The following is a 20,723-nucleotide window of genomic DNA, read 5'->3' on the forward strand; positions in this document are numbered from 1 at the left end:
ACATGCACTCTTACTCAGACCCAAGTTATAGGTATTTATTTTGTCATATAATTTGCCACAATTAAGGTATCTTACACAAATAAATGTTATTTTATTCTGCACATACACTGAAAAAATTTACCTTAAAGAAATGTAATTCACAAATAATTACAAAGAAATGTCAAGTAACAAAATGAATGAAAGATAAAATATAGAAAATTAGAAAGATGTATAGTAAAATAGTATTTTCTTGTAAAATGTACTTCTTTTTTATTTTTATTTACAACTTTGATAAAAAAATTACAGTGCACACTATTTTTTTTTTAACAAGGATGCATTAAATTGAAAACTGACTTAAAAAAAAAGAAGAGAAATTTACATGGTTACAAAAAATTCCTATTTCATATAAATACAGTTCTTTTGAACATTCTACTTTTCTTAGTTTCCACAAAAATTTGAGCTGCACAACCATTTTCATTAATAATAATATCTCATTTAACACTGAAAACTGGATTTATAGAGATGCTGAAAATAAAGTTTTGCCAAAGGAAAAAATAACATTTTAAAATATATTAAAATAGAAAAAAATTGTTTTAATTTGTAGTTTTATTTCACAATGTTACTGTTTTAATTCATTTTTGATGTAGGCTTGGTGAGTTTAAGAACCTTCAAAAACATCTTTCTGACCACAAACTTTTAAATGGAACTAATCTTGAAGACTTTTATGACTTTAGATTTCAGTTCACAAGAAGTTATTTTACAGTACCTGAAGTGGTTGTTTTTAAAGATGGCCTCGCTGTAGGCCAGAGCCAGAAGCCTGGGGCTTGCCTGAGCTGCTCCCCCACTTTTGGCCACCTTACTCAGGTGTCGGGTCAGATGAACCAGGAGCTGGTGGTTTGCCTGAGGGACACTGGGAGAGTCAAGTATTCTTTTCAGCTGCTGTCCACACTCCTCTATGCTTTGGGTTTCTTAAAGATAGAGAGAGAGAGAGAGAGAGAGAGAGAGAGAGAGAGAGAGAGAGAGAGAGAGAGAGAGAGAGACTATGTTATAAAGGGAATCAAATTGAGCTGATTACACCAAAAAAAAACACACACAGCTCAAAGCCCTGATTGAATATCTTGATCTATGATGGGAAATGGAATCAGAAACAGAATCATTTACGTACAAAAATAAATTGGACACAAGCCCTTCTACTATCATATATGGAAATATATGTGATTTGAGACTTAAACGAATTCTAAATAGAATACACTGATACTTTTGAATGGTTGTCAATGGATAAGATGCATTTAGCAGCTAGATGATGCAGTACCAACATCTACCAGCAGGGGATAACAAGCTAAACATCCAACCTGTGGTTCTAATAAAATAGGTGTAACTCATCTGAACTCAGACAGGACCATTGAACATTGGGGCACATTACAAAACCCATGACCTGGGACTGAAAGGTAAGCTCAGCAGGAGTTAAAGTGCTAGCCTAACATTGCCCTCGAGTCCATTGTCTATGAGCACCCACAAGGACAATGCAGTTATTGCAACAGCTTCCGACATACTGATGAGCTCCTTTGAGATGAGGTTTCCCACAGCAAAAGGCCAACATCTGTGATTCAGGCTTACTGGAGCTAAAGTTTACCCTGGTGACACAGCTAAGATATGAGCATTTCATCCCTAAGTCCCTTACACACAATGGATATTTGTCTTCATCAGCCAAAGGAACACAGATACAGTCTGGATATCAATGCGAAATATAATCCAGTCTGGAAAGTACAGAACAGGGGGGGGGGGATTCTTTAGGAATTCAATGCTGATACCGCTGTTTATTCACAATGTATGCCTTGTAATAACTCTAGACACCATCATTTGACGAATAACTGCTACACAAAATCCTTTTCCACATGCAATCTTCAAGGATTTCAAAAATGAAGGAATTTAATTCATATCGACATACAATGTCGACAAATTATGATTGTACACTAAAAAACACACACAGATGTTTGTTTTTGTGAAAAGTGGGGACATCCCATAGGCGTAATGGTTTTTATACTGTAGAAACTGTATATTCTATGGCCCTACACCTAAGCCTCACAGGAAACTTTGTGCATTTTTACTTTCCCAAAAAAACTCATTCTGTATGATTTATAAGCATTTTGAAAAATGGGGACATGGGTTATGTCCTCATAAGTCACCCTATCCTTGTAATACCTGTGTCATACCCATGTCATTATACAGAGTTGTGTCCTGATATATCACAAAAACAAGAGCACACACACACACACACACACACACACACACACACACACACACACACACACACACACACACATATAATAAATGTATTATAATATATGTTAAAATACATGCATGAATTTAATTCATTGAGACAATAGTGCATGCAAAGTTGGCAATTATTTTATGCAAAAACAATATATTATTCACATTAAATATATAATAAATGTATTATATAACACATAATATTACAGTATATGTAAAAAACACACACACAAATTAAGGCCTTAAAAATATATAAAAAAATAATATTTATGAGACTTCAAACATGCTAAATTGTGATTGTAAGCCAAATGTAGACATTATATTATATTATATTATATTATATTATATTATATTATATTATATTATATTATATTATATTATATTATATTATATTATATTATATTATGTTTTTGTGTTGGTGGTTTAAAATAAATAAAATGTCATGCTACAAATCACAGTATTAACATACATTTCTATTATAGTAAGTTTTCTTCATCCTTTGAGAAAACGTTTAACATATCTTCTCATTTCCCTTTCATTTTTGTTCATTTTAATGTTTCTAAATAAGTCATATTTCTTGTCAGTGATGTCAGCTTGCAGACAGGCTATTCCTGCAATACACTCAGTAAATCTTACCTCTCACAACAACTTTCAATGTAAGTAAAGATTACCGCCTAAAAGCTGCTCTCACACCCCCCAACAAACACATTCCCTGCCAACCACATTTTCTGCATGAATTATGAGTATGAACAAAGCCATTAAGGTGTTGGCTGGTTAAGGCACTTCTCCCATAGTGCTTATAGAAGATAAGTGCTAACAGGTCAAAGGTTATGAGCAGTGGGTGGGAGGGTGTCGAATGATGAATGTCTGAAAGTCTGCCGATCAGAAAATGGGTCAGAACTTTGACCTTGGCCTGAGACTCATTGACCATTGATAGAAGAGGGTTTCTATCTACTCAAGTAAAAGCAAGTTCTATGCATACACTCAATAATACATGCACAGACACACACAGACACCCATGCCCCAGTCTGGAGCCGGACAGTCCCACCAACTGCTGCCTCCTGGAGATTACTGATAGAGACTGACCCCTGTTCAATAAAGGCCAGAGTCATGGGCTGCAGGCCATGGCTGGGAACTTGGCCGAGTCCATCTGGACACAGCAAGACACAACCGGGGGAAGGGGAGCCCTAAAGACAGCAATCGCATTCCTGGAAAAGGGCATACTGGCTCCTGGCCAGCCAGATGGGCACCGGTGCTCGAGGCATGAGAGTTACCACTGAGTAATGCTCTTAAAATAAGACGTAGACAATGGGATTCAACTTCTCCCAGAAAAAGGACTTAATGCACTTTTCTTCTACTTAATAGAACTGTTATGGGTTAGGCAGCAAAAATGATTTGTAAAATTAATTTGTGTTAGATTAAAGCTTGAAATGAATTAGATTTTTATATCCTGCATCATAATACTCCTCATACATCAATAAAACTCCAGGAGTTTTAGATAATATGATATATCTAAAAAAAAATGGAATAGTTTCAATTTATGTGTTGATTAAATTAAGCATTTCAAACAAAATGATGCTTGATTCCACAGTTTAATGGATTTTATCCAGGCAAGAGGGAGGTAGAGTCTGGCATTGTTAAGGGCACCACATGACAAAGGGACTTTCCAGGAAAGCTTATTTGCCATAATAGCCCATTGATTCTTTGAACGGTTTGTGCACAAATGCTGGATATGCCATATGGCAAATCCTGTAGTGACTTTGCACTTGAAGACTCATTGGCACAATTCAAAATGTATTATAACCCCAAGTACATTATAGTGAGTCATTGCCTTGATTTCTGTTCACTGCTTCACAAAACTAATATAAGTTCCATTCTTTGAAGATGTAATATTAATTTAAGTACATTAACTTACATATTAGAGCCAGCAGAACTGAAGATGGAAAATGTAATTATTAGGTATAAGACAATCTAAGACAATCCCACTCTATGAGACCTACCATGCAAATCAGTCAGTACAATGAATAAATACAGATAACAGACTGAAGGTATAAACAATAAACAAATAGGTTTAGTCAAAAAGAAGATCACTCCTTAAATGCAAGGAAAGGCGCAGAGCAAATGTGTGAGCTAGTTTCAGTCCGGCGCTGCATTTTCCCATCCAGCGTCACGTCGTTTAATTAGCAAATGCATTCGCGCCCCTGGGCGTGCTGGTCTAAAAAAGAGTTGTGTTCAGGCGCATTGCTGGCCCAATGCTGTTTTAAGTGGCTGAAAATAGACTGCGCCATAGACCAACTCAAACCTGGTCTAAAGTCTGGAGCAATGTTTTTTCTTTGTTATTTAAAAAGCGTGTTAGTAAAGGCGGGTCCACAACACGTTTACACACTATATATTAAACACAGGGACACACAGCAGCACACAAACATGCCAAATATTAAAAATTTAAGGATTGATTTAATTTGCAATATAATTTTTTGTAGGTTAATTTTATATATAATTCAAATTCCAATTTCCGCCGTGTAAATAGCAAATCTGTCATGGCACGAGCGCAACTGACTCTTAAAGGGAATGGAAGATGAGACTCTGATTGGTTTATTACACGTTACGCCCAAAAAACACCCATTACTCATTAAGAGAATAGGCCGGGCGTGCCAACTGTTTTTCGGTCGTTAAAATAGCAAAGTGGATTTGGACATGCCCTGAGTGCACCTGTGCCATGCCCTTTACATTTTGCGTTTAGATCGTTAAAATAGGGCCCCTAAAATTAATGTAAGTAAATAAAAAAATAATAAAACTGCCGATATTTATCTTAGTATGTATTTTTGTCATTTTCAATAAAAATTCCTAAATGCCTGCAAAACAATATACATTTAGCTGAGATTTGAAAATTATATATATATTACATAGAAGGTTCATGCCTAAAACATAAAAAAACCTATAGAAAATACTTTTTTTTAAAGAAATATTCTCAGAAAAACGCACCTTTTTTGCATCTTAAGCAAAGTTTAGATATTTTAAAGAGGAAAATTAGCATTTTTAGCATTTGTATATCCTTAAATACTATTCAACCATTATATTTAAAGATAAAAAATTTGTCTCAAGGCCTCAAGAATTTTCAGGCATCAGAAACATGATGCGGCAATACTCAGTGTGGATGCTTACATAATTTAGTTTGTCCTTACAAAGTCAGACAACAAGCAACCAGGCATCTCTAAAAGATGGGGCAGACTCCGTGTATGCTTGCTTCATTTTCAGTGGGTGTAATGCAGAGCTAGGTCAGAGAGAGAGATGGTGTGAACCTACCCTTCGGCATAGTAGCGCCCCCACTAATATACACACACACACACACACACTCTCTCTCTCTCTCTCTCTCTCTGCCTCTTTCTATAACACTACTTTCGTTCTTGGCCTTTGTCAGGCCTCTTCTGCAAACTGACCATTATGTCGAAGAGAATAAACATAATCACCCATTTTAGCTGTGCATTTTAAGCTTGGAGAATTTAAACACTTAAATTCTGACATCATTTACCCACTCGCATGTAGTTTCAAGCCTTTATAACTTGTTTGAAGAAGTGTTCTGGATGATAATATTAAAGAATGGAGACTGAGGCTTTCAAGTGCCAAAAATGAGTAAAAAAGCTTCAAAAAGCATTTTTTTTTTTTTCGTAATATAACATAAAATGATGGTCTTTGAGTGTTTTTGTGCTGGTCTCCAGCAGACAGCTTACCTTGAGCAGTGTAGACCAGCTCGCTGTACACTACAGCTGGTATGAGCAGGCAGGGCAAGTCCTGAATGTAACTCTTAAGTGTACCAGCCAATGTGGACAATTCATATTGCTCAAAGTCCACTGCTGCTGGGTCTGAGAGAGAGAGAGAGAGAGAGAGAGGGGGAGAGAGTGAGAGAGGGGAGAGAGTATGGTTAATTATAGGCATCCAGAGTGCTCTCTACATTATTTACCCGTCCAAACCATGTGCCCTTGGCAAAACCCTAACAATTCACCTATAGTGGTGGTCAGATCCCCTGACCATTCCTGCACTCTCTGGGGACAATGATCCAGTCACAAGCTTAACAAAGAGAGTACATTTAAGTGGAAGTCTCCCAGTCAATAACTCAAAGCCTCAGATAATGGCAGCTTGGAAGACTGCAATTATACAGTAGTAATTTTAAAAGGCCCTTCATTGTGCTAAAATTATAATGGCATATTGATGTATTGGAAAAGTGTAAAAGGCGCTGACAGAGCTCTCACATATTTCAGATCAGAGCTTTTTCATTTATAGTTTGGGTAAAATTGCAGATTTATAAATATGTTCTTACTGTACAATCCACATTGTCTGCAAGATGTTGCACAGTGAAAACATGTTTTTATAAGTGAATAATGTAGGAAAAATATATATACAAATAAAGGAAATAAATGGGTAGTCTAGGTAAAGTACAGGATTTTAACAGAAAAAGCCCTAAGTGGAAGAAAAAAATGAAATAAAAATAAACGGCTACATATCCAGCTACAAGATTATGATTTTCCTTAGTTTCACTTATTTAAATGATCTTTCTGTTCTCATTGTCATATTTGTACAGTATGTTTGTACCAAGAGCTCCTAAAAACCCACAACAAATTACTTGTGTGAATAAAGCTCATTCTGATTCTGATCACTGATACCAACACTAGTGATATCTCAAGGAAATTGTTTTCCCCCCAATATTTAACCATTGACTATAGCTTTTCAACATTACAGTATAAATGAAAAAAAAAAACAACAAAAAAAAAAAAAAACACAAGGATTGCAGTTCATCACCTAAACAGGACATAATGTTCTAATATTATAACTATTTAAAAACATTAAGCAAAATAAGATATCACTATTGTAATAACACTATTTCAATTTAATAATAAATGTAATAACAATATTCATGACGTTCCAGGAAATCCCTTATATGGACAAAGGCATCCAGCTGTAAAATGCAGATTAAAAAGTTTTACCTGATGAAACATAAATACAATAAACATATGATTGTGACAAAATGTGGTTTATCTGTGTTCTTCGAGCCATTTTGGGTATTTTTAAAAGAATAAAGTATCTATAATGCAATGTTAATTGACTTAGCCTTCTATCACTGTATAGAATCAAAGACCACATAATCCTTAATGGGACTTTGGTAGAATACTATAAAGTATGATTTCTGCCTCATTCTCTGATATGAAACAACATCAGATCACAGAAGGAAGTTATTTCAAACACTTGACTGATGTTATTAAGTGAATTTGGACTAAAAACACATCATTAAATGTTTTCTTTGACAACAGGTTTTTAAACAGCTGTCACACATTGCAATACTGTATTGCACTCATGCTACGTAATGTATTTATTACACAGACCGATTTTAACATCTGTCACACTCTGCAGCCCTGTAAGGTAAGGTAATGTACTACAGACAACATTTTCCATCTTCAAAAAGATCAGGGGTTTTTGACAAAACATCAAGAGATTGGCAATTGAGATTAACAATGGAGTTGTCCAGTTCAACACCAACAGGAAAGCTCTGAAACAGAAAGAGGTCAGGTGTCATTTAAAAACCTGGCTTGAAGCCATTCACCTCTCGTCACCTCTTTAATTAATCACTGCTTTCCAACATCCTATGCCATTTTAGTATCAGAAAAGTGACTGATCTCTATGGCTAAATTGTAATTGCATTGATCGTTCCTCTGACTAACTGAAAAATAGTTTCCCTGTGATCAGGTTCAGGTGAAATCAAAAACCAGTTAAGCTTTGCTGATGACCACCTTTCTCTCCAAATGTGATTAGTTTGTTGATTTGTCATTATGTCTGCTTCCAATGCAAAGCTTCAAGATATTCTGGGTAATCCAAAATAGGGTAATCCAGAACCAGATAAGTATAAAACAAACTGATAGAGAGGGACTGACAATAGCAGCAGGTGATATCATAGACCATAAATGAACAGATACGACCATATCACAGCAACAGAAAAATAAATAAATACGTGTTGAACATTAAAAATAAATAATTTTATTTGTTGATAAGAAATCTATCTTTTTTCTTAAACATACTTTGGTGCAGTATACAATGATGATAATGATTTTCCAATTTTGAGCAACTGAAAACAAAAATTAGGACAGAAAACGCAGCAATATTTTAGATTTTCACTGTTTATAGGTCACTTACTGTATAAAAAAAGTAAGGTCTTGAGACAGATTTTATCAAAAGTTTAAATTTTAACTTAAGCATTCCAAAATAAATGTGAAATTCATGAATAATACACTACAAAAATTGCCAGACCACAGCGCAATGATCTGTGCATGGCATGTTTATATAGAAAAACAATGGGAAAAAGTGCAGTGAAAAAAGAAAGAAAAAAAAAAACAGTTCTGTGTGAACTTTTAAAATAACATAACAGTAGGCAAAACCTTACAATTTCATCAAAAACTTTCAAACGACTGGCTGAACCATTTGTCTCACCATCATATTGATTGCACTTCAGAAAATGTATCAAGCCTCTGAAGAGATGGTGTTCTTCTACATTAAACTCATGTGGCTAACAAACTGTGCTGAGCTAATATCAGGTTAGATAATGCAAGATTTTCCAAATCCCAAGTCCCCCTATCACAGAGGAAAAGTCATGGGAGAAACTACCACCTATTGTCCACAGTTTCTCAATGAAAAACATTTACTGGTTGTGATGTTAACCCTGAGCTTCCACATGTATTTCTTATTTTTCGAATCACCCTCCCAGTGGATGCCCATCTGCCGATCTTTAATTTCTCACTGACCAGTGGCCCAAATCGATTGTTTCCCTCTGCTTGACTTGATCCATATATTGTTGGAGTGTGCTTTTAAATGCCCAGCATGTAAAGTGTCTAATCCACTACAAACAGATTTGTTTAGGTCATCAAGAACCTTTTGCCCCATCCCTATCTTTCCAACAGCCCTCATGTTCATCCATTTACATGCCTATCAATAAAACTCACTGTCAAATTCAGCCCTCCATTCTGTCTCGCCTAAAACTATTGATCCACCAGACCTTTGTTTATTGTGCCTAACACCTTCTGTTGGTCACTCGGACACATAATCATCAATGATCATTTGGGCTTTTCCCCACTCTCCACAGTGACCCTATAGTTTACTTGCTTAAAATGTGGTAAGAGACATCACATAATAGCCTGAAATAATAATAGCCTGAGAACCTTCAGGTTTTGGAGGTTAGTGCTGTAAGTTAAAAGCATTGAAACGAGTCAACACCATGATCCTTTGGGTAAAGGTCACCACTGGCTCTGGATAAAGCTGCCTCAGCTGGACATTATCTGCTGTTAAAATTCTACAGATTGCTAAGTCCCTGTGGTAGCGCTGACCTACAAATCTCGCATAAGCTGTAGAGGAACATAAAGGTGTGAATTATATTGGTCAAAAAATCTGTAATTCCACTTCATACGGTTGAATTAAATTGTGTAGGAAATGTAACCTTGTTTTCCTCAAGTCTTTCGTAGCGGTGTTTCATTTATCTTATTGTGTAGTCAGAAGCATACCTGTCAACATTTGGGACACAAATAATATGGGATAATAGTGGGGTAGAATGGTAAAATACAGGAGAATGCCCATAAAATGGTGCGGAAAATGTGGATAGGTGAGACAGTGGGGATTTAGATTCACCATAATTCCATTTGCCACATTATCTCATCTTTCACTCAGCTGCGCCATGTAGGCAACCCAACTCATTCAGTGGTAAAAGCTGTGACTGTGTTGCATAAAAAAGGAACAGTTATTAAAAAGTTATGGGCTTCTACATCCAAAAGCAACCCCTAAGTACATTAACTCCATGGAGTCTAGAGATGTAATTAGTCTGTGTTTACTCTTTATGTCTTAACAATTCCTTTTAATGTTTGGCCTGTTGTAAATAACACTAGCTGCATTTACATTGACACTACTAATCCGATCGTAAACAAGTGTAACTTGTAAACACTTGATCGGATTGAAAACTGAAACTGGAATGTACTGAATGTAATGTAAGTGACATAGAAATAGCGTAATGACGTAAGACACGCAGAACGAACTATTCTTCCTGGCGAATAAGGTGTCATAAGTATTCCGTCATTATAAAACTCCCCTTTCACTCAGCATCTGTGAGGTGAAGCAGGACAACATTCCACCAGAGTCTTTGTTTAAGACTCTCAGCAACAAATGAATGGTTTTGAATGCGGGAAGGGAGAGATATGTATATTTTTATATATTTGATTAGTCGTCGCCTAATCAGAACCCGAAGTAGATAAATATCACGTGTGCTTTTTAAAGCAGTATGAGACAACAGCGGCAAACTCTATATATTAATGCAGTGTGCGCATGTCAAAAGAGTAAATCAAATCAGAAGTTTGTGACATATAAATGCGCATATCAACCCGATGACTTTATTTCGCATTCATGTAAACACTACGTTCAGATTCGTCAATCAGAATGAATTAATTCCAAAAGGAAGCGTCCATATGAGACGTCTGCTGACATTCATTTGAAAAAGTCACATAGAACTGTGAGCTGGACTGCTGTTTGCAAATCTGATTCAGACAGTTTGCAAAGATATGTAAAGTTCTGAAACTATTTCTAATATCATATTTTAAAAATGTCTCTAAATATACCTCAGGTATTGCCAGCTTTATACCAAATATAACAAAACTCAATTAAGTTTTAAGTTGTTAAGATTTGGTTGGGGTTGGAGAGGAACAACTGGATCAAACAAAACAAAAAAATATTTTTATAACTTATTTTTTAACAACCATAACTTAGTGCAACAGTTGCTCACTGGCTTACCAAATCTTTTTGTAATATCTCAGTGATTTCTACGGTATAAAGATACGATGAACTCACTTGGAAAAGGCACAACATAAATAAAACTACTTTTTCTTAATAACACCAAATGTGTGGCTTCACTGCCTTACATCTAAGAGAAACAAGGTTTTCAGAGAAAGTAATCAGATTTCTCACAGTGGGAATCACGGTCAGTGTCTGTATGCATGCAGAATGTTTGACTTTGTGCCGCATTGTGATTTTATGTTTGAAGCCCTCACACCATGACAGAAAGTGATCTTGGACTTTTCCTATTTTCTTTTTCTCCCCACTTGACTCACTTGCATTTTCACCCACACATCAAAGTGTTTCCTGCATGGTTTAGACACCATACTGTGATCTCCTCATATGAACCAACATTTTTCAAACTGTGATCATGAATACCAAAAGGTATTCTGCTATTGTCACCATATCACTCAGTTTAAACTTGCTTTCCTTTTGCACCATTTCCGTTCATTGAGTTAACTGTGTCATTATGTTCAGGTGTGGGCCATTGATTTGCCTTGTCTGCTTGTGTATTCAAGTTTCTGTCAGGTCCTGATGATGTTATGTGTATTGCAAACCTTCTCTGTTTGGAGTTACCTTCTGTGGATTTATTAAAGAATGCCTATCATCATCATCATTGTGTTCATGTGAGTTCATCAACACAGAAGTGAGATAGAAAACTGACCCAGAAGTGATACGCCTTATAGTTATATTTAGTGGGGGGGGGGGGGGGGGGGGTTATGCCTTGAGCATAGAACTCTGTCCCTTGAGGAACATGGAGGATTTCCTGTTTCTAGTTCATCTCTTCCACTACCTGAACACCACCACCAAGGAGCAGATGTCTTGGGAGGGACCTTGAGAGAGCTTCACTGACTACATGGAGTGGGTGCTGGTATCCTCCAGATCAGTGGTTCCCAAAGTAGGGGTCGCGACCCCACGGTGGGTCGCGGGACCCCGGCGCAGGGGTCGCGAGATGATTTCGATATAGGCTTTATATATTTTTGTTTCAATTAATTTAACTCTTTCGCATCGCACGTACGATCACACCGGTGTGATCAGTCTAGGCTAGTCCCTGGAGTGTACGACCACACCGGTCAGTGCATGACGTGAAATTCAAATGTGCTCTCGCGAGTTGGCTGGCGCTGAGCCAGAGTGCGCTCAGAGCTGTCATCACAACTTTTCAGTGTTTTCAACCACATAATGTTTATTTTAGGTTTCAGACATATAAGTACTAGAAAAAACAATACATTTAGAGTTTGTAAAATACACACTGATGTCAAAGGAAGAGGCAATAATAATCTTTTTCATTATAATTAGACACATTTTATTCATATCAGATACACATTGTGTAAGTAACTTTAAAGTTTACTCCATTATTCTCCCAGTTCACCAGCCACTTACTTTTATGTATTTCGGGAGAAGTGGATGAATTCACGTGTTGTAAATCCAACAGATCTGATTCTCTGAACTGCGTCTGCGGCACAAACTAAGATGGCGGCGCCCATCGCGCATACAGCTCAAATAACGCGATCGTTATAAAGGTGTTTAAACAACAAAACACTTCCACTTGCATATATTTGACAATCGGAATATCAGCTATTTCATGCCATATCTAACAAATTTGTTAATATTTTGAATAAAAAAAGGAAAAATGACAAAAGCAGATCATTCATTCAGCTCTGTTGTTGCTGTGGTATGTCACGTGACAAGCAATGACGCGTCACCATGGAAAGCATAAAGTGACACATCTAGCGGATTAGCGTGTGTGTGTGTGTGTGTGTGTGTGCGCGTGTGCGTGCGCGTGTGCGCGTGCGTGCGTGCGCGTGTGGGGGCGTGCGCGGGTGGGGGCGTGCGCGGGTGGGAGCACGCGTGTGAGCAGCTCAGACTTACTCGACTGGTTCCTGATGGCAGAATAATGAACGAGTTCAACCCAACATAGCTTCACAGTTACTTTCCGAGAGAGAACAGGTGGATATCGAGCAGCTCATGCAGAATTGTAACACTGATTTTGCACGCAGAACAATAAAATATAACTTCGTGTGCTTTGAGACTGGGCATAAAATCGATTTGCTGTACATTTCACGCGACGAGAGGTGTTTTTTTTTTTTTTTTGGGGGGGGGGGGGGTCGCGGGGCAGCAGCGCATTTATCATGGGGTCGCGGGCTAAAAAGTTTGGGAACCCCTGCTCCAGATCATTGCTGATGATAACACCAGTGGAGCAATAGAGCAGTACACCTCCCCCGAAGCTGTGCTGGCTGTGTCTCACCAGAGCCCCTTTCACAAATTGCCGGAACATTGCCAGGTCGCTTTTTGTTTGAAAGCAAACACATCCCGGGATTGATTCCGGGACTGATCCGGGGTCGGGGACCTAGTAACATTGCCGGGTTCAGTCCCGGAATGAGTGCTGTGTGAACAAAAGACAGATCTAATTTTGTGTCGTAGTGATGACTCACGTTGTCATGTGACTCTTTTATCAAGTGTTTTGAAGGAAGTTCAACGTTCGCGACGAAAAAATGTGTGCAAACTGTAATGAAGCAGAAATCAGTTATTTCCTCACTTTCCGTTCTTACGCAGAGATCGTTCGCTAGCTTCAGTGAAAGTATAACGTACCTAACGTTTTCGACTCGTACATGTCACGTGTCGTTATGGGACCTTTACGGGTTGTGTGTGAAAGCAGGTGTGTGAAAATCTAGCGACCCGGGAATGATTGCTGGGACACATTACCCGTGTATTTGCCAGAATTGGAGTGTGAAAGGGGCTCAGGTGTGCAAGCTGGCTGCCTCATTCATCACCATGGGGGCTCTTGTGGAGAACAAGGGAATGGAAGAATGGAGAACCGCAGACCAACCCGCAACTGAAAGTGAGTGTTTACTGGACTTGGATAGTGTTTTTCAGTTTGGAGAGTTAGAAACTTTGCTTCCCCTAAGCCTGCCTAATTCTGTACATCTGTCTGATTCGCTGGTCCCGCCTAGCCTCCCTCATCCACCTCCAAGCTGCTATAAGACACTTTATATTTTTGTTTGGATTTTGTGCATATCTTCATTCTCCTCTACTATTCCTGCTGTCCAGTCATCTTCTTCCCCCGTCAGACCCTCTGTGTCACCTCCTTCCTCAGTTGCTCCAGCTCGCCCTCTAGATCGCCACCTCATCATCTACATCTCGGGCAATAATTTCTACAGCTCTGTCAAGGCTGCCTGGATCCTTGGCATTGCTCCACCTCCTCAGCTCTCTGTCTACTGCCTGGCTCCTCCCTTCAGCGACTCCACCATGGACCGTTCATGTGGCCTGGTTGTGGCCTGGGAAATCACCTGCCTGTCCCTGTTCAAGGCCATTAATTGGATCATACCACCTTCACCACCTTCGACTTTTTGTTCGATACCTCTCCTGGACTCTCATCCTCCACTTGAGCCTCCTCCATTCATCTGCCAGCGTGAGGTCACAGCTTTCCAGGAGGGGGCGCAATGTCGTCATATCATTAAATTTTTCCTTTGGCACCATTTCCGTTCATTGAATTTATTGTGTCCTTCTATTCAGAAGTGTGTCATTAATTAGTCTGCTTGTGTTTTTAAACTGGTCTTTTTCTATTCATTGTCTGGTCTAGTCAATGTTGCAAGCCTTCTCTCTGTTTGGATTTACATTCTGTGGATTTTTTAAAGGGGGGGGTGAAATGCCATTTCATGCATACTGAGTTTTTTACACTGTTAAAGAGTTGGATTCCCATGCTAAACATGGACAAAGTTTCAAAAATTAAGTTGTACGTTTGAAGGAGTATTTCTGTTCCAAAAATACTGTCACAAGTTTCGGAAAGTTTTTTTCGAGTATGGCTCTGTGTGACGTTAGATGGAGCGGAATTTCCTTATATGGGTCCTGAGGGCACGTCTGCCGGAAGAGCGCGTGCTCCCGTATAGAAGAGCACTGAGTGAGAACACAACAGGCATTCGCTGATCAGAGCGAGAGCGTAGCGAATTGTCACAAAAGAAGTGTGTTTTTGGTTGCCAGGGCAAGACAACGCTGCACAGATTACCAAAGACAAAACAACATTAAGGGACCAGTGGATGGAGTTTATTTTTACAGAGCATCAACGGAGTTGTGCAAGTGTTTGTGTTTGTTCCCTGCATTTCTAAAATGTTTGTTTTACAAACAAAGCCCAGTTTGACGACGGATTTGCACATTGTTTACTTCTTAAGGATGATGCAATCCCAACGAAAAAGGGTCACGATTGTGTGTTGGAACCACAGGCGGTGAGTAAAACTGCTTAAAATATCTCTGCCTCCTTGTTAGTGCGTCCGCCTCCCATCGGAGACCCGGGTTCGAGCCCCGCTCGGAGCGAGTCGTTGCTGCTGCTGCTCTCGTTCAGTTTCAGCCTTCACAGCTGTCACAGCTTTCAAACACTCTCAACGCAAAAGCCTACTGGCGCTCGTGATTCTTTAGCTCCGCCCACACGTCACGCCTCCAGGCGCTCGTGTTTTTCCGGGAAAAATCGGTAAAGACTATCTTTCTCTTATGAATATAATAAAACTAAATACTTTTTGGAGTTATGAAGGATGCAGTACTACTCTATAGTTACTCAAGATTAACAGGATATTGAGTGAAAACGAGCATTTAACCCCCCTTTAACGACTGCCCATCATCATCATGTTTGTATGGGTTAGTGTGATATCTGCATTATATATGTCTATTTTAGTGATCCAGATAAGATCTAGTTCTAAAAAACATAGTAATAATTAGGCCCACAACTGTCATGCACAAAATTATAAACACCTTCCCCATCCCTTTGCATGTTATTACATACATTGATTACATTTTCTGCCACCAATGAGACTGGAGAACTTAAAGGTTTAGTTTGCCCAACAATTCTTTTTTTTTCCCTTTCCTTCCAACATAAATGCATTCTGTGCAACACAACATAATATATTCTAAAAAGTTGAGATGTTTTTTTTTTTTTTTTCATACTGAAAGCCAATAGGGTTCAATGTTGTTTGTACCCCAACATACAACAAAACAACTTCAACAGATTTCTAGGAGTTCCCTTCAAAACTTTTTACAATTTAAATTCCATTCAATTCAATTTCCCACCCAAAAATCAATGCACAAAACACAAAATAGTCCATCGTTTTTGCCTAGGGCTACTAATAAAACACTCTCAGAAGTGATATCTCCCACTCCTTTATATTCATGACACTTTTCCAGAATTACACACACTTGGTGCCAATCTGGACTGGAAAAGTATGGAACAGAATGCCTGACCCTGTCCAGGACACTTTTTGGCTTCACAAGTGCACACAAAGCCACGCAAACACTCTCACACCCCATTACAGCATTCTGTGAGTCAATCCACAAATTCATGCTCTACTAAGCCTACCTTAACCCTTAGTGTTTCTCTTTTGCCCATGTTCTGTGTTTACCCGACACTACCCTTGAACCCTCGCTTTAAATGATCTGTTGCCTCCTCTATCTTCCTGTCATCAGCCACTCTGAAACAACACCAGAGTCCCAAAGGCTTTTGTTTATGATATTTACAGGTGCAAACAGAGAAAGGCATTCAGACATTGGGCTCACAGATGACATGCATAAGGGCATTTAAGGCCCATTTGAATGGGTTATTTCACAGTTTATTTCAGGTGGTGGACCATTTTATATTATATATAATAAACTTTTCAGACATTTGTAACCAAAGTCTCTTATGTTACATAAAAAAAAGAATAAATTTCATCAGTGCATGCATCTGGCAAAAGAACTCATGACCTTGGTGTAATAGTGAGTACCATGATCTGCTGTTTGGGCTACAGAAATGGTAAATAAATAAATAAACACTTAAAAACAAAGCATGTAAATTACCCATACATTTTAAGCCTATACTATATCACGTTTACCCTTTTTCTTCATTTTACAGATTGCCGTTTCATGCTTATTTTATTGAAATTATCTAGACTGATATTTTCATAAATTACCTAGACTGCTACTATTTTATGGCAGACAAATATTCATAAATGTTTACTTAATCAGTTAATATATTAAGTTTATAAATCAATTAAATTTAATTTAAGTTAATTTCTATAACACCTATTAAAATACTTATTGTTTCAAAAATACTTTACAGAACATGATCAATCAGTTAACTTAAATAAATGTTAAATGTTGCTGATTTTGGTCAGTTATGATTTTTTTTTAAACTTTATAAAATTGTATGTATTTATTTAATTATCTCTCTCTCTCTCTCGTATTGAATTGGAATCCTTCACAGACTAGATTTTGAGAACCTTAGATGCATTTAAAACTTGGTCTTTGTACCTCCTCTGTTGCTCTCTTTTGACACTCTTTCCTTCCAGTGTTTTGTGAATGGCTATATGTGCTTTTGTGTGCCTCTGGGAGATGTGTGCTGGCTGTTTTCATGCTATGGCAATAGCGTGCTATGTTATCGTAAGCTTTTATGCTGTGTGTTCATCGTTATGTTGGAGTGATGAAGAGGGCTGTACCAGTAAGGCACAACCTTTAGGAACAGGAAGGGGAAAATAGCTTCAAAGATGACAACCCTCATTCCTGTGTGGCCGCAAGACCCATTGTGGACCCGGCCTGCGGGGCCATGTTCCTCCTAAAACTGAACTCAGTAACCTCCTTCATTGTTCTGTGACCTGACTCACAGACACCATAATATCTGGATGTCATGGGTGTAAAAATGCTATGAAATGTGGAATGTTGCCCATAAATGTTAACATCTGGCATTGTGATTCTATCAACAGAGAGTTGCAGCTTCAGTTAGTATGAAGGATAATTTGTACATGTGTTTCATGAAGACAATGTTCTTCCGTAGAACACAAAAGGAGAACTTTAGTGGGATGCCCAAACTGCTCTTTACAATACAAGGAAAACTGGGCTTTCATGGTTAAAAAATAAATAAATAAATATTTTTAAAAAGTGATAAATGCTTCATATTCTGAAGCCTGATGATAACTTAAATTTTTAATTTTTTAAGAACAGACTTAAATATAGTGTTCAAAATGTTGCTTTACATCCACTTACAGCACATTTACATTATATGGAAAAGTGTAATTTGCACATTCTTCAATGAAAACACGGTAACACTTACCTAAGTTTTCCCTGAACAAACTCCTAATTTGCTTCTTATTAATAGTTAGTAGGTAGTTGTTAAGTTTAGGTATGGTGTGGATTAAGGGATCTAAAACACGGTCATGCAGAATAAGGCATGCATATGTGCTTTCTAAGTCCTAATGGTAATACTTTATAGTTAACGTTAGTTAATGCATTAGTTAACATGAACTAACAATGAACAACACAGTTCAGGATTCCTTAATGTTTTGTTAATGTTAACTTATAAATGTATTAATGCAACTCTTCACTTTAACAGATTAATTAGTTAATATTGAGGTTAAAGCATTAGTTAAAATTAACTAAAAATTAACAAAACATTTGTTCAGCATTAATCTTTGCTCATGTTTACTTATTCATATACTAATGATGAAATAATTAACTAACAATGAACTATGCCTGTAGATAGCTTTATATATATATATATATATATATATATATATATATATATATATATATATATATATATATATATTTAAAAACATTGCAGGTGTATGCAAAAACGCATCCTGTGTAAACGTCCCCTAACTCAGTGGAGAAATCAATCAGAACATCTCTGTCAGGAAACTTTACAGCCAAAAAGGCTGAACAAGGGAGGAGTCTGGCCACAAGTAAGTGTGTGTGAGGAAGAGGAAGCAGTCGAGGGATGACATCATTGTTAGTGATCACTTCCAAGGCTGTGTCTGCAGAAAAGAGGAGAAAGTGCTGGACAGAACAGATAACGTGGATGGATTGTGCAGTTAGAGTGAGCGTAAACAAAACTAGAGACGTCATCTTGCAAAAAGGTGAGGACATTTCCAATGAGACTGCTGAAATGATTGAAACTAATGGCTGATATGGCTTAGTGTGCATGTGATGCATTATATACCACAAACATACCATAAAAAATAATATGCACAAATGATTGCATTTCTGTAGTCTTTAAATGGCCTGGATTAACATACAGGAAGAAAAAAAAACAGCATCATTTGAAACAGAAATAATAATACAAAAAAAAATTATAACACCACAGAACAAAGTGTTCCCGGGGGGCACAGTACCATCTCCACTCAGAACTCTTCAGGACTTTAGGGCGTGTTAAAAAAGACAATCGCTAAAAGACTCCAATAAAACAAAGGGTGAGAAAAAAGAGCTCAAGCAGCAGAAGCCCCTTCTGCCCAAGCTGACTGTAAAAAGCTGGGCTCTAATAGGTTATTGACTATTGCATACGAGACAGGATGACATCACTGTCAGCCAATGGGAGAGCAGGAAGTGCGGAAGATGAGAAGAGTGTTTTTAATTTCTGTTTTGCTGAGCTCAGCTTCTCTCACGCAAGAAAAAGACAAGAAATGCATCAATGATAAATGTTGGAATTAATAAACGGAAAGAAAGAGGGGCTGTTGCCTTGTTGTCGTGTGGGTACGGGTCAGCCACGCTCTCTGTGCGCCTGTCACTGTATCCAGGGAGACCGTAACTGGAATCAGTTTTCAAATCAATTCAAGTTTTTTTTTGTATAGCTCTTTTCACGATGCAAACTGTTGCAAAGCAGCTTAACAGAAAATTAAGTTTCTGCAATATATTTTGCCGAAGCTTTTTTTTCTTGTCGACTGTGTATGTTTGTGTTCATGCTTGTGTGCTTTTGCTGTACACTGAATGCATATTCATGCACACATGCAAATGTTTGTCAGTCCTCCTTGACCATTAGTTTGAATTTACTGCGTTTGCACTTGTTGAACTTCGATTCACCTGATCGTGAGTCATTCCTCTCTCTGCTCCTCTCTACCTCCTACATGAAACCTTTCCTTCTTCGCTTCTCTAAAATATGTAACCCCTTGGCTAAAACCGCTTGCTATCTCTATGACAACACACCGTTAATCCACAAATCACTGGTTGGTTAGCACAAGCTCTAGCTGGGTGATGTAATATTGTCTCTGGTCTTCTGTGGCCACTGGACTTCACCACTTCTTGGCTGGGCTTTTAAATGGCAACCATGGTGCGTGTCTGCCAAAACACTTATGAGAGTGTATGGAATGGTGTATTTCCACACTGAGTAACTAAACTGTTATATAACAACAGGAAATGGGTGCTGGATACACTTTGTAGCATTTCACGGTTGGCTTAATGGCATTCATACCACTCAAAGGTTAGACACTCAAATGGTTACATGTGAATGGAACGATTTAAAAATCAAAAGGTTATGGAAAAAAAACATGCATAGAATAAAAAGATGTCATAAACCTGTGAAATACATATTTAAAAACAAATAAATTAATTGTCATTCCAATTTATAAGTAAAAAAATATGAGTTTTCTAAGCATTAACGATGTTCTCCCTAATTAATTCATCCATTGTTAAATATGATTTATCTCCACCATGCCTGATGATCATCTTGAGCTTTAATGAATATCTGACTTTTGTACGAAGTTCAAAAGGTCACTGTAAGGAAATAGCTTTTTTTTTAATGTATGGTTAATTTTATAAACAAAAACATTATTCAATAATTTTTATATGAAGAAGTCAAACAATGCAATCAAACTCAAATCAATGCTGGAGGT

General features: G+C 37.7%; 1 protein-coding gene across 1 annotated transcript in view; it reads right to left on the reverse strand.

The window, feature by feature from the left end:
• pik3r3b (phosphoinositide-3-kinase, regulatory subunit 3b (gamma)) overlaps positions 1–20,723 on the reverse strand; it is a 155,429-nt gene that overhangs the window by 70,974 nt on the left and 63,732 nt on the right. Inside the window, exons 5-6 of the mRNA XM_026213537.1 lie at positions 5,979–6,110; positions 746–947 (exon numbers count right to left, since the gene is read on the reverse strand). Of these exons, the coding sequence (XP_026069322.1) occupies positions 746–947; positions 5,979–6,110 (334 nt within the window). The remainder of the gene's footprint in view (positions 1–745; positions 948–5,978; positions 6,111–20,723) is intronic.

Source organism: Carassius auratus, chromosome 31 (genome assembly GCF_003368295.1).
Source record: "Carassius auratus strain Wakin chromosome 31, ASM336829v1, whole genome shotgun sequence".
Lineage (NCBI taxonomy): Eukaryota > Metazoa > Chordata > Actinopteri > Cypriniformes > Cyprinidae > Carassius > Carassius auratus.